Source organism: Alnus glutinosa, chromosome 6 (assembly GCF_958979055.1).
Source record: "Alnus glutinosa chromosome 6, dhAlnGlut1.1, whole genome shotgun sequence".
Taxonomy (NCBI): Eukaryota; Viridiplantae; Streptophyta; class Magnoliopsida; order Fagales; family Betulaceae; genus Alnus; species Alnus glutinosa.
This window is the reverse complement of record NC_084891.1, coordinates 1410527-1425544: the sequence shown is the minus strand read 5'-3', so window position 1 is coordinate 1425544 and position 15018 is coordinate 1410527. Positions and strand designations below refer to the sequence as shown.

Sequence of the window (15018 nt, the reverse complement as noted above, 5' to 3'; positions counted from 1 at the left end):
AAATAAAAACTCATTTTTACTGTCACGTCATTCTAATTGTATGACAATTGTATGAGAGTCTCTTTAATAGCATTCCTAATGGAGCCTATAATGGGGAAGGTAGAGTAAATGCAAATAATTAATGTACCTGAGGAGGCCAAGAGAATCATACTTAACATCCAGCAACTAAAGAAGAAAAGCTTCATCGTTACAACCCACAACTTGCTTAATTCATCAACAACGTGGCTATTTATATATGCAGGGTTGGAAACTTGGAGAGAGAGATAAAGGACAAAAGATACATATATATATATATATATATATATATATATATATATATATATATATATATATATATATATATATATATATTTATATATAATATAGCTTTTCTTTTTCTTTCGCACTGAATTCTGAAGTCCGACAGAGATCCAGAAAAGACACACAGGATGTAAGTGGATTCTCATCTGTAAGATCGTGTCTGTGTGTCTCTTTTCTATACTTGATGCGTATGGTTTTGTTAGATCCTAAGGACCCATGCATATTGCATGGTGTCTAATTAATAGAGCAAGTTGAATTTGTTATATCGCCAAAAGTGAATTAGTGGGTTCCAACTAGTGAGGCTTCCACTACCGCTCGACACTACTTTGCATTTGCATTTTGCACCCACCGTTTTTCCCAAATCCTCTGGTTACCAAATGTGATTTTTTTTTTTTTTTTAAAATTGTGAGGGACACGTGTTACAGAATAATTGATGTTAATGTTGTTCATTAACAAGTTTTAGAATTGTCAACTTTTCTAACGGCATAAACCATTTTTTTTTCTCTTACCCCAATTATTATTTAGTCATTTTTTAAACCTCAGGAAGTTATTTGTCAAAAGCTCAAACTACACATACATCAACCAATTTTACTTTTTTTTTTTTTTTTTTTTTTTTCTTGTAATTGTCTAGAGCCACTTGATTACCATCCATCCGGTAGTAGAGCACTTAAAAAAGTGTGATCTAATAATTGTTATAATTACCTACATGCCTTTTTGTTATTGCAATTAATGCCCCAGTCTAGTGGTCGATCTTGAAATCTAGAGTCTTAAATGCCTGAAGTTTAATTATCTACACGCTTGAGAGTGATGCTGAACATGGGAGAGCTTTCTGTTGCTAAGAGAGTCCCTCCATAATAAGTCCAGTCAACCAGGTGCTAGGCCAGCATCTGGCACTACTGAACCAGCTTGATCTTCTGGACCGCTTAATCGCCTAACCTCTTTTGTAGGCGGTTGGAAAAAACTGCTAGCCGCCTAGGATGTAATGGTTATTGGTTTTAGAAGTAGGTTGAGGCGGCTACTACCCGCTAATCGCCTACCCATATATATATACAAAACGATGTCATTTTGGTAGTAAAAACCAAAACAAAGTCGTTTCGTACGGGAGTTTAAATGATATTATACATTTGGCAAAAAAAATCTAAAAAAAAAAACTCAAAAAAATCTAAAATAAGCCCAAAAAAGAAGTTCAATGAAGAACCAACACCCAAAAATAGGCTCAAAATGCCCAAATTTAAAGAACGGTTATGCAATGTGGTTATAGCTTTAAATAATCGGTAACTGCTTAAGGCGAGACGGTTGCAATTTTAAAAATAGAATAATCATCTTTTCACCACCTATAACTTGACAGGTATGTTTAGTCTCTTCTATACTACTATGAATATCAATAGGATAACGTTTGTCAAACATCTCACAACATGGTCCATATTTGTGAAAATTGGTCCATAAAATAGTTTTCACAACAAAATTAATATATTTTTAGAGATCCCATTACATCTCTCTTTTCCCCCTAAATTTACTGTCTGAGTATATTATCTTGGTGAATCATGGCTTCTAGTTCTTTCTAGCCTATTACCAGAGTGAACCATAGCATTTATTTCTTTCTATGTGGAGTTCCATTGGGAAAAAATTAGGATGAGTGGTTGAAGAATGTCTGAAGGGAAACACCATTAAGTGGGTAAAGTAGCAGTCAATCGAATTATGCCAAATTATGAAACTGAAATAAGAGCATTGCACCAAGTAACAACAATTTATGTAACATAAACATAAATTCTTTAATTCGGCAAAACAAAGGCCCATAAACATTCATAAAATTGACCACTTTATTGATGACAACTTAAGAAGACTCTTTGCAGTATAATTAGCGTGATAATTAGAGATAATTGCACCGTTAGTCCCTGTGGTATACCATAATTATTTTTTACTCACTATGGTTTAAAAAGTTTATGGGAGGTCTTTGTGGTTATCAATAATTACAAATTGATCCCTGGAGTCAAATTCCGTTAAAAATTTTAACAGATTCCGTTAAATACCACGTCAGCGCCATGTGTCGTCAATAAGATGGCGACACGTGTCCATCTTAATAAAAAAAATATAAATTTATTAAAAAATAAATAAATAAACTTATTTTTTTAAAAAAAAAAAAATGGAAGAAGGGGTGGCCTGGCCACCTGCAAGGGGTGGCTGGGCCACCCCTTCTTCCATTTTTTTCTTTTTCTTTTTCTTTTTTGTTTTTTTTTTTTTAAAAAAAAAATATGTTTTTTTTTTTATTAAGATGGACACGTGTCGCCATCTTATTGGCGACACGTGGCGCTAACGTGGCATTTGACGAAATCTGTTAAAATTTTTAACGGAATTTGACTCCAAGGATCAATTTGTAATTATTGCTAACCACAATGACTTCCCATAAACTTTTTAAACTATAGGGAGTGAAAAATAATTATGGCATACCACATGGACCAACGGTGCAATTATCCCTGATAATTAATACAATATGTGCTGTCCTGTTTAGATGTATTAGGAAATTAATACAATCTATGGAAATATGGAGAGAAGGAAAAAAAGAAAGGGCAAGGATGGATGTCGCATGCATGAAGGTAAGCAATACAGATAGCAAAGCTCGTACGCACAGGAATTAGGATGAAAATGTTGTCCATATCTAATTTGACATCTAAAGAAGCATTCATGTGCCTTTATGAGAAGTTCTTTTAACATAAGTTGGTCGTTTTGTTGTGGAAGAGAGACAAGACCACGGCAAAGTGGAGTGGGAGGCGAAAGAAAACATAATCCTAAAAGAAATTAAGAATAAAATGCGGAATAATAAAATAGAGACAAGAGATTTTACGTAGTTCGGTCTATGACCTAAATCCATAGGCATGACCGGCTCGATACATTTTGAGACCGAAGGCGAGAAGTTTAAGTGAGGTATTTTATTTAAAATTAAAGGTAAATGTTTAATAAATCTTTGAGTTGAAGCACAATTTGAAATCTATTCCTCACTTTTTTAAATTCAACATTCGCTGCTTAACTTTTTTGAGAATTTTTTGAAATCAGTCATTTCATGATTTTTCCGTCTATTTTCGCAACTTCCGTTAGTACCACGTCAGCCTTGCGCCAACCACCTCTAGGGGTGGCTCGCAGGCCACCCCCTTGCTCTAGCGTGGCCCACGGCCACCCCTGGCCCATGACTCTGAATTTTAAAAATAGAACAATAAAACATGATTTTTCAAATGAACTATTTCGAATTCTCTTTAATTTTTATGATAGAATTATCTAACACTTTTAATCTGCACAAGGAAAGACAAATTAGTGTAAAAATATTTCTTAAAATCAAATAAAAAAAGTTAATGCAATTAATTGAGTTTTTGGTAACAAACATTTCTTTTTCTTTTTTCTTTTTTAATCACTGATCGAATATATAAAATTATTTTAAGGACTTAAATAGTAAGTTATTGGAAATAATGAAATTGGAGAAGGAGTAATGATAAAAAAAAAACTCACTATACATTCTCCCTCTCACATGGGATGAGGCTCATGTGATGGTGAGTCTCAACTCATGTGAGAGGGAGAGTGCGTAGTGAGTGTTTTTGTAACATCCCCCGAGAAAAAGAGATGAATTCAAATTTAAGAAATGCTTCCTGCACACACCTTGCACACACTTTGCACACACTTTGTATACAAAATCGTATGTGGCTCTTGTTTTAATTGTTTTTCTTTTTTAAATATCATTTCCCAAACGAGTAATGTTTCTTGCATAATTTTTGTACAACTCTAATAACTTTAGATTTTTTTTATGATTAGCCATTAGATATTTATGGCCCACATGTAAGAAAACAAATCCAATAGTTGATCATAAAAAAAAATTAAAAAATAAAAAATAAAAAATTTAGGGTTGTACAAAAATTATACGAAAATTGTATAACAATTATTTCACATTCCCCTCCCAATGCCTTTTGTGTAAAAAGTGTGTATAAAAAGCATTACTTTTCAAATTTTTATAAGACTTAAATAGAAAAATTGAGAAAAAAAAAAAATTGGAAACTTATAAAGAGATAGGGTTTGAAATTGAATAAAATATTTAGAAAGTTTCAATCTTCTTAACATTTAAGGGTTTTTTTTTTTGTTTTCATTCTATTTCCCAAATATTTTACTTCGGACCCCCTTGGGCGGCTCGGAAGTTGGAACCACATATTTTCCGACCTATAAGAGGATCGGCTCGGTTTGATCTGAGCTTGCAGCTGCTGCTGCTGCTTGTTTTTCTTGAGCCAACCATCTGATCGGCTTCTGCTTTTCTTCCTCAGGAAATGGGTACGACTGCTAAATCTAGAAACTCTCTTACTTTCTTGTTCAATCATTTGGTTATCGATTCTCATTATTATCCTGTAAGGGTTTTGCTCCATGCTAAAAAATTATATTACTATCGAAGTTTTAGTGCTACTTCTGCAAACACTACCAATAGTGGTAGAGATATTGTGGAAAGCCCCAACCAGTTTTTGAAATCTGTGAGAGATAGGTGCAGATCTGGAAGCTTTAGGAATCTTGATGATGCCTTAGGCCTGTTTGATAGAATGCTTCACATGCACCATTTGCCTTCCGTCGTGGACTTTAATCAACTGCTGAGTGCAATTGCAAGATTGAAGCATCACTCGACTGTGATTACTCTGAGTAAAGAAATGGAATTGTTAGGAATTGCTCCTGATGTTTATACTCTGGGCATTTTGATTAATTGTTTCTGCCTTTTGAACCGGGTGGATGTCAGCTTCTCTGTTTTAGCAAGAATTTTGAAACTTGGTTTTCAACCGAACTATACAATTCTTAATACTCTTGTCAAGGGGCTTTGTCTTAAGGGTAAAATTGTTGGAGCTTCAAGGTTCGTTAACGAAATGGAGAAAAAAGGATACAAGCCTGATTCAGTTACCTATGGAACGTTAATGAATTGTTTGTGTAAAATAGGTATGACCAGTGAGGCTATTGGGTTGCTTCGGAAGATGGAAGAAGGAAATCTAAAACTTGATGTAGTAAAGTATAGCATAATTATTGATAGTTTATGTAAGGACAAATTGGTAACTGAGGCTTTGAAATTATTTTCTGAAATGACAAATAAAGGAATTCAACCGGATCGTATCACTTACAATTCTTTAATTCATGGCCTATGCAATTTCAGCCTATGGAAGGAAGCAACTAAACTATTGAATGAGATGGTGCAAAGGAAAATCATGCCCAATGTGCGTACATTCACCATATTGGTGGACACACTTATCAAAAAAGGGAGGTTTACAGAGGCAGAAGAAGTTTTTGATGTGATGATTCAGAGAAACATAGAGCCTAATACATTTACTTACAATTCTTTGATTGATGGTTACTGTATGCAGAATAATATAGATAATGCTATCAAAGCATTTAATACGATGGTTGGGAAGGGTTGTTCACCTTGTGTTACTAGCTATAACATGTTGATCAATGGTTATTGTAAAAATAGAAGAATTGATGAGGCAATGAATCTTTTTAGTGAAATGTCCACGAAGGGAATTTTTCCCAATGTTGTTACTTATAACACTCTTATAGGTGGGTTTTGTCAAGTTGGGAGACTTAAGACTGCATTAGAGTTACTCCGTGAGATGCAACGTTGTGGCCAACGTCCTGATCTCCGAACTTGTGCAATTTTCTTAGATGGCCTGTGTAAGAACCTACAATTTTCTGAGGCAATGGCATTATTTCAAGAGATGGAAGACAAAAAGTTAGACCTTGATATTGTGATTTACAACATCTTGATTGATGGTATGTGTAATGATGGGAAACTTATAACTGCAAGAGAACTCTTTAATAGCCTTCCTACCAAAGGTTTGCAACCTGATGTTCGAACTTACAATATAATGATTAAAGGGCTTTGCAAAGAAGGACTACTAAATAAAGCGGGGGAGTTGCTTGAGAAAATTGACGAGAACGGTTGCTCGCCTAATGATGTTACATATAATACACTCATCCAAGGGTTACTGCTACATAATGAGACATCATCGGCAATGAAATATCTCCAGATGATGGTTGACAAGGGTTTCTCGGCAAATGCAACCACTGCTGCCATTTTGATTGACTTGTTGTCTACTAATCAAGTAGATAAAACATTACAAGATTTCTTTTTTTCAGAAGTTTGTGTGAAGGCTTCCTAGTTCTTCTACAATAAAGAACAAACTTCAAACTCGAACCCTTCCCGAGTCAATCTGTAAGGAATAAGCATATTTGCTACTAGTAAAGGTGATATTTCATTCTATATTTTTGGACTAGGTTGGTTGTTGCTACTCTTATTTTGTTATCTTTTCTTACAATTATCTGTGAACTTGTGTGGTAGTTAAAATTGTTTTGTTAAAGATTTATTTAAAAGTTTTGAGTTGATGCAAAGTTAGTGTAGAATATCACTCTTTTAGAGTATGTGGTCTTTGATGGTTGCGTGCTTATTGGCCCAAAAAATTAGGCTTTTTAAGTTGTTAATTAGTTTAATAAATTTTTGATTTACATGTTAAATGTTACGGAATAATGAAAAGAATCTTATGATCAAATGACTATATTGTTGGCATGATATAGTGCAATGAGTATCTTACGCATGTTTGTAACCTAAATATGCTTTTGTTTCATAAGCTTTTCGGAATCTTGTGGACATATGATTGGGAAACCAATTTGCACTAGTGTCATTTGGTTAGCTTTTCAAAATAAGGAAGTTGCTGATAATTATCTACGTGCTTCTTAGTCCCTTGACTAGGAAATAAACAACTGATATTATAGTGACATCACGTAATCAAGAAATACACCATCTTAAATGAACAAATTAGATGCTTATTAACCTAGTTCATTAGAAGTGTAGGAACGGAAAACGATTATAATTTAGAATTAATACTGACCATGAGTGTTCCAAATTAGACCAATATTTCAAAAGGCGATGCTAAGTGGAGTTTTCTCTAGTTATTTCCTAGATATGGTTTCTATTCTTTCCAACAAAAAGGAATTTGAGATCACAAATACCAATTCCATCTCTTTGAAATATCAATTAGCTTTTTTATTATTTATTTTCACTTTTTTTGTTATTATTAATATTTCAGTCTCATGGCAAACATGATTATAACTGCCGTAATAGGTTGTTACATTTGCTCATTCATATTTTTAATTTCTATCAAGTTATATTTCTCTTGGAACTTGTTACTTATTTGTATTATTTTTTGCATTATGATTGTATCAGACCCCCTCCCCTCTCTTTCTTCTTCTGGTTTGTGATTGAATTGGACGAGTATCCAACCAAGTGTATACAAGTATATATAATAATAAGCACAGAATCTTGTTTCTTGTATGCTTTTTTCGTGCTGACCAAAGTTCTATAAGTCTTACAATAAGTGAAATGTGGCTTAGTAAGAGGTAGCCAGTATTTAACTATCTTGTTCTACATGTTTGTTAGTTTGGTCACATTGACTTGTTCTTTACCTAAAACATACACATGGATAACGGCGTATTATTATGTCCACATTTATCTGAATTTTTGGTTTTGTTGATCTTTTTTCTGACTAATAGGGGGTTTCTCTTGTATAATTTCTTCTAAACTAGGTTGCGTCCTTCTGCACTTTTAATGAAATTGAAACTCCCACCCCCAACCCCCCCCCCCCCCCCCCCCCCCAAAAAAAAAAAACACACGAATGCTTTGTTTCTCATACTTCGTATAGGTGGTGGATTGGGAGACCATTTTGAAGTAGTGTAGTTGGGTAACTTAAAAACTTGAGGTAGTTGCTGATAGTTTACTGGTCTTGAAATCTACTGTCTTAAATGCATTAAGTTCAATTATCTACATGCTTGAGAGTGACACGGGACTTGGGAGAGCTTTTTGTTGCTAACAGAGTCCCTCTGTAATAAGTCCAGCCAACCAGGTGCTAGGCCTGCATCTGGCACTGAACCTTGATCTTCTGGATCAGCTAGGAAAACTGATAAGTTGATGGTGGTGGCTGTAATTCTGACCATGCATACTTGTATATTTTTACTGTGTTTTTTTTTTTGTACAGGCTATTTAGGCTGTGATTTTGCTAGGTATGAATGTATGATGATGTACATTGTCACTCCTGGCAGCCTAGTTGTCTACCAATTATCAATGTGATTTTTGGAATGGGGAGCTTTTGTTGGCATAAAACTTGGCAGATATGTTAATCTCTTCTATGACTAGTGAATATCAGTAGAATAAAGCTTGTCAAATTTCTCACAACATGGTCCGTATTGGTGAAAAGTAGTCTATAATTTAGCTTTCAGAAAAATTTTAATTACAGTCTAATATATTAGAGAACCCATTACATCTCTTGTTTTTCCTCAAATTTACTGTTTGAAGCATATTATCTAAGTGAATCATAGCATTTATTTCTTTCTATGTGAGTTCCATTGAAAAAATATTGTTAGGTTTGGTACGTAGGAATAGACCCGTGAATGAAATAACTATTCTGTTATTTGGTTGCGGCACAATTACTGGGAATAACTATTAATTAGGAATGACTATTCTTTAAAATGAGGAATAGTTATATCTCTCAAAAAGGTTAGGAGTAGGTATTTTCCTAGGAATTGAATAGCTCTTAAAATAATATCCCAAAAAAATTCTTTCTTTTGGGCACCTAAAAAAAAAAAAAAAATTCATATTTGTTGTCCCCCCGCGGTGGCTAACAGCCCAAACAAACCTCTAGGGGTGGTTAGCAACTATCTAGCCCAGCCTGCTACCAACTTCCTTTTGGCCCAGCCTACCACCCAACCTCGCCCACGGTCCAATCGAGCCTACTGCCGGCAACTATATTTGGTGGTCCTTCGTCGTCACCGACAATTATATGCCTCTTTCTTTGGCGGCCCTTTGTTGTCGCCGGTTGTTGTCTGTCACCATCTTTGGTGGTCCTCCACCGTCATCGGCCACCCATGGGAGGCAACAGATACGATTTTATTTTATTTTTTTTTGGTTCTCAGAAAAATAAAGAATTGTTTTTTGGGATATTATTTTTGTAAGTAAGGGTATTTTAGGAAAATTTGTTGAAATCGAATTACATTCTAGTTAATAAATTTAGTCATTCATGTGTTGTCACCAAACAAATGAATAAGAATAATTATTCAATTTGAAGTTCCGTATTCTTGGTAATACTTGTTTCTATTTCTAAGTAATCTTCATTCTGTGTACCAAATTTACCCTAAGATGAGTGGTTGAAGAATGTTTGCAGGAAAAAATCATTAGTGGGTAAAGTAGCACTTAATTATGGGAAATAATGAAACAACATACTAAAAGCAATTTTTTTTTTTTTTTTTTTTTTTTTTTTTTTTTTTTTTTAATAAAAATAAGAAGTGCGGCCAGTCAGCCACCACCCCTCATTTGGTTAGGGGCATTGCCCATCACCAAATTAGGGGTAGTGATGGGCGGCCTCTCCTCAGTTTCTACCATTCTTTTTTTTTCTTTAAAAAGTGTGTATATATATATGAGTAATGCTACATATCATCCTCTTGTCCACCTTTTATCCTCCCAAAATTGATGTGGCTCTTAAAATCACCATTGGATCAAAATTTAATAATGATTTATCATAAATTCAATGGTAATTTTAAGAGTTACATCAAATTTGGAAGGACAAAAGGAGGACAATGGGATGATGTGTAGCATTACTCTATATATATATATATATATATATATATATATATATATATATATATATATATATATTAATTAGAATAAATTCATAATTTAAGATAAACAAATGGAGCGGTTTTTTGTTAAATCTAAAAAGAAAAAAAAAGAAGTGTCACGTGGGATGCACATGACCTAAAATGACAATACCCCTTCAGATAAAAATTAAAAGAATAACAAAACAAAAAAAGGAGACCCACGGGGCCATCCCAAGTTGTGGGTTTGGCAACTATGCTGGCCAGCAAAGTTTTGGTTTTCCGTTTTTTTTATCTAAGGGCATAGTTGTATTTTCACCACATCTCAATGGGGGTATAACGGTCCATTTTTTAAATATTGTGTCACGTGAAACGCACCTGACCTTTCCGTTGGGATTACAGAAAATCCTAATTTATGAGGTAAATGAAAGGTCTTGTTAATCAAAAAAAAAAAAAAAGAAAAGGGTCTTGTTAAGTTGTTAGATTGGTAGGGGATATTGCAAATTGTGGAGGTTTGTGTGGACATTGCAAAATGGATGATATTTTGAGAAGGGTAGGTGTAATTTCTCTTAAAAATAAACAATTTATGTTGCTAAGTCAAATCTCATGGATATATTGGCTTAACAAGCAAGCATCAAGATATTCATTTCAGTAACCTACTAATTATGGAATTGTACCTATTAATTAGTAAATGAGACATAAATTTCTTACAAATTGGTGTGTAAAAAATTTTTCATGAACTAGTTTCTAAAAGTGACATGTGCCATTAGCATTCGAGAAATACATTTTTTTTTTTTTAATAACATGTATTTCTCACATTTTTTTTATAACTTCAATGACATGTCACTTTTATCTAGTTTGTACAAAATTCGTGTCCAAAGAAAAGAGTCAAGCAAGTTTCAAGGAAACCATCCATTACAATTTAATATTTTTTATAATTGACTTTTTTTTTAAAAAAAAAAGAAAAGAAAAGAAAAGAAAAAATGTTTCTTTCCTTGATAAATTAAATTATGCATTGTACTCAATTATAAATCTCAATCTCACTCACCACCGCGGTTTTTTGAAATAAGTGGAAGTATGATTTGAACGGTCCATAAGCTTTTGGTGAAATTTGTCAAAAGTATATAAATCAACAACGATGTGTGACACCCGGGCAGACGTGCCCTCAGCCAGGTGGCTTCAGGCGCAACTTGCGTTCAAAGACGCGATGATTCACGGGATTCTGCAATTCACACCAAATATCGCATTTAGCTACGTTCTTTACCAATGCAAGAGCCGAGATATCCGTTGCTGAGAGTCATTATGGTTCTAGACAAGATTCACCTCTGGCACGCACAACATTTCCAAGGTGACTGAAAGTACTCTTTCGTTCATGTTCCTTAGCATAGACAGCATTGGGATACATTGTTCGACAGGAAGGCACAAGTGTCTTTGCTTAAGGTATTATATCTTTTATTTCAAGTTTTTCTTTTAATAAACTGATGTGGATTGTCATATGAAACTTATTACGTTTAGAAACTTATATGAGAGTCCACGTGACACCTAGTATGTGTTAGCAACTAAATATGAACACTGTCACGTAACAATCTACATTACGCTTAGTTACATAATATGTGAATTGTCACATGAATGATGGTAATAAAAGTTGCAATATCTCACATAATTTTGAATGTGCCCATTCGATCCCCTCCATTCCACTTTGTATGAGTATAATAAGGATAAAATTTTCTTACAAATCAGTTTGTAGAAAATATTATACAACCTACATATAAGATTGATATGTGTCCCTTGGCATGTAAGAAACACATGTTTTTTTAATTGTATGAACTTCTCACATGCTTTTTTAATAGCATTAATAAAAAAATATGTGATTCTAATATATTTAAAAGGCATAAGTCACTCTTTTATGTAAATTGTATAAAATTTCCTACAAATCAATTTGAATAAAATTTATATTCTATAATCAATCCATGAATCCCCACCATCATAAATGGGATGGAAGCAAGTGCTAAAAAGAAACCGGGATATGTTTACCAAATCAAAAACAAGCGCAGCTAGCTGAAATATAGACCCAAAAAGCTTGTCCCTGTTGACTTGGCTCAAATCATAAATAAAATAAAAAACTCCTCCATACTCATCTCTTATTTTAATAATCTTATATTGTCAGGTTTAACAGTACCTATCAGCCTTAAAGCATCAGTCTTTATTAAAAAAATTAAATTAAATTAATGACGGATGAACAGTATCCCATTAACTAATGTGACAAAAGATGAATAAATCCATAAAAAATCATCCTAATGCACATGATGAAATCGAACATAAGTAACTAGTTCTATATATGTGCATTGAAGCAAAGATCGAGAATAATCTTCTCTATTTCATAGTTCAGATTTTAATTTTATATATTTAATAGTTTCTCTTTGTACCCATATATAATATAAATGAAAAACAAATAAATAAAACGTAGAATGGTCAATTTATGAAAATTAATACATCACCCATGAGAGAGCTTCCCTCTTAAGACATCAATTAATTGGTCACAACATGTATTAAAAAGATCAAAGAAAATCATATATATATATATATATGAAGCTTGGGAAAAAGAGATAGATCAGTAGAGAGATAACTAAAATCGAAAGAGACGCCTACAGGCTTTAAGGATATTCTTGCCTCTCTTTTTCTTTGATCTTCCTGCGCGCATTGAGTTATCTTCATCGTCATCAGCATCATCATCGGCAGCAAGCGAATCACACTTGTGATGGATCCTAGAATAGCCTACTGAAACGGAATAAGGCGGCGATCTCCTCATGGATAACGCTCTCCTCACAGCACTCTCCAATGGCGAGTTCTTCTTCTGTTTCTCATTAGCCCATAGCACGTCATGATGAGCGGGAGCAGAGGAAACCGAGCATGTTCTTCTCAAGATCACCCCAAATATCTCCCCCTCGCCCTCTTCTTGATCATCATGATCATGAACATCATGGGACGCCGACGTCGACGTCGACGTCGTCACTGGTTTTCTGAAGTTTTGGTTTTGTGTCGCCATCGATAATCTCTTGGGTCTTTGAGTAGTCATACATTTATTTCACACTGCCGGATCTTGGCGTGGGATCTAGAAGCACTGGCAACAGAGAGAGCGAGAGGACCGGAGAGTGATATATAGCATTGATGGCGCAGCTGAATGATAGGACTAGCTAGAGTTGGTGGTACAGATAGATGAGGTCAGAAAATGCCTGCAAAGATAAGATATAATTGCATCTTGTTTAATTTTGGAGGAGAGAATGCATTCTTGTTAGAATAGTCAAAAGCTTATTTTCGTTAAAAAAAAAAAATGATAAAATCTTTTTTAGCCCTTTTTTTTTTTTTTTTGATGTCTTTTTAAATGATGTGAATTTAATTAAAAAAACATTAATCTTAAAAGGTGACCTACAAAATGTAATTTTTTAAGTAAAAAAATTAAATTCACGTTATCCAGAATGATTTAGAAGGAGTTTTAGCATTTCTCTTTTCGCTAATATGTTTAAAAAAAAAAAAGGGTCAAAAATTACTTGCATTTCATTAGGTATTTTAGAGTGCGTTTAGTATTTCGATTTTATTGATAAAAATTGTGATTTTAAATCAAATAATAAAAAAATGTATTGTTTGTGAGTACGTTTTTTAAAAATTATAATTTCAAACAGTACAAAATATGCGTTTTCAAATAATAGGTAAAAGGGATGTGTTTTTAAAAAATGCAGGATTTTAAATTTTAAATTGTGTTTTTAAAAATAACACATTTTAGAATTACAATTTTTATATTGCAAATCCAAACAAACCCTTAATTAAAAAAAAAATTAAGATAAAATGAAGATAGAATTTGATGAGTAAGATGCGAAAGCAGATTAAAAAGGGATTGTGGTATATTTGTTAAGTTTTTTGTTTTTTTCTTCTCAAAACAAAAATAATAACAAACAATTCAAAACAAAATACTTAAAACTATTTTTATCTTTAAGTTTACTTTTTCGAAAAAAGTAAAAAAAAAAATCCCAAAATACTTTACCACAAACATATAATTTGTGATAGAGTTTTTGAAAGTTTAAATATTATTTTTAATTAAATAGTTCATATTTTATCATTTTAGTATTTAACTCAATAATATATAAAAATCAACATATAGTAAATAGTAGACGTTAAAATCTTAACCATATAACTAACAACTATATATATATATAAATATATATTAAAGTTTGAAGTCTTTCAGCCTGCATAGTTGCACTAGAAAATGTAGAGCATTTTGGCGTGGAAAGGAAGCTACATGACTTTTTAGTCACAATGGACGAATGAGAGTAAAAATTAGGGAATTAATTAGGAGGGGAGACCTCTTTTTTCTCTTGTTCGTTGAAACAAAGCTACTGAGGTCGATAGAGTCAGAATAAGTTGTTGGTCTTTGATTGTGAAGCGTGGAAAAAAGTGCTTCTCCATCAATGTTTCTGTCAACACATCAAGAAAAAACGTATGCTCCAACATCCCTCCCAATTCCTTGGCTTTTCCTACTACACACGCAAAGAAATAATTAAAAATAATAATAAAATAAGAAAAAAAAAAAAAAGTAAAAGGAAAGGAGATGACAACGGATGATTCTGATTACGATCGTTTACAATTATTTGTTGAAAGTGTAAACGATTCAGGCAGGTGATTGTGAGAGATCACTTATAAGATTTACCTGACCAAATAAAAATTGAGGTGCCTAATCATTTACCTTGTCATGTGAATCCTGTAAGTGATATCTCACAATTGCTTACCCAAATCGTCTACAATTCGGATAAATAATTGTAGACGATTCGGATTCCAATTCCGTTAGTGTGACATGTCAGAGCCGATAAAAAAATTGTGATACGTGTTTTATTTAAGCCAATGTCACACTAACATAATCGCTTAAGTCAGTTGAAAAAAATTGACTGTAGAAAGTAAATTATTTTTTTTTTGCAATACTTCTTAAACTTTTGACTCTATTTTAATACACTGAGGAACTAACTGTAAATCAAATAAAGTACATAAACTGTTTTTATAATTTTTTTTCTTTTCCATATAATA

General features: G+C 33.1%; 1 protein-coding gene and 1 non-coding gene across 2 annotated transcripts; one reads left to right on the top strand and one right to left on the bottom strand.

Annotated features, from left to right (window-relative positions):
• The first annotated feature begins 4451 nt into the window (after positions 1-4451).
• LOC133870078 (putative pentatricopeptide repeat-containing protein At1g12700, mitochondrial) lies at positions 4452-6578 on the top strand. The gene has a single exon (XM_062307120.1). It carries the CDS (start codon positions 4602-4604, stop codon positions 6462-6464), a length of 1863 nt encoding a protein of 620 aa, XP_062163104.1. The 5' UTR covers positions 4452-4601; the 3' UTR covers positions 6465-6578.
• A 4510-nt stretch (positions 6579-11088) lies between these two features.
• Positions 11089-11244, bottom strand: LOC133872081 (5.8S ribosomal RNA). Its single transcript, XR_009900931.1, has one exon. It is a non-coding gene; the product is annotated as a 5.8S ribosomal RNA (ribosomal RNA).
• Between the last annotated feature and the right edge of the window lie 3774 nt (positions 11245-15018).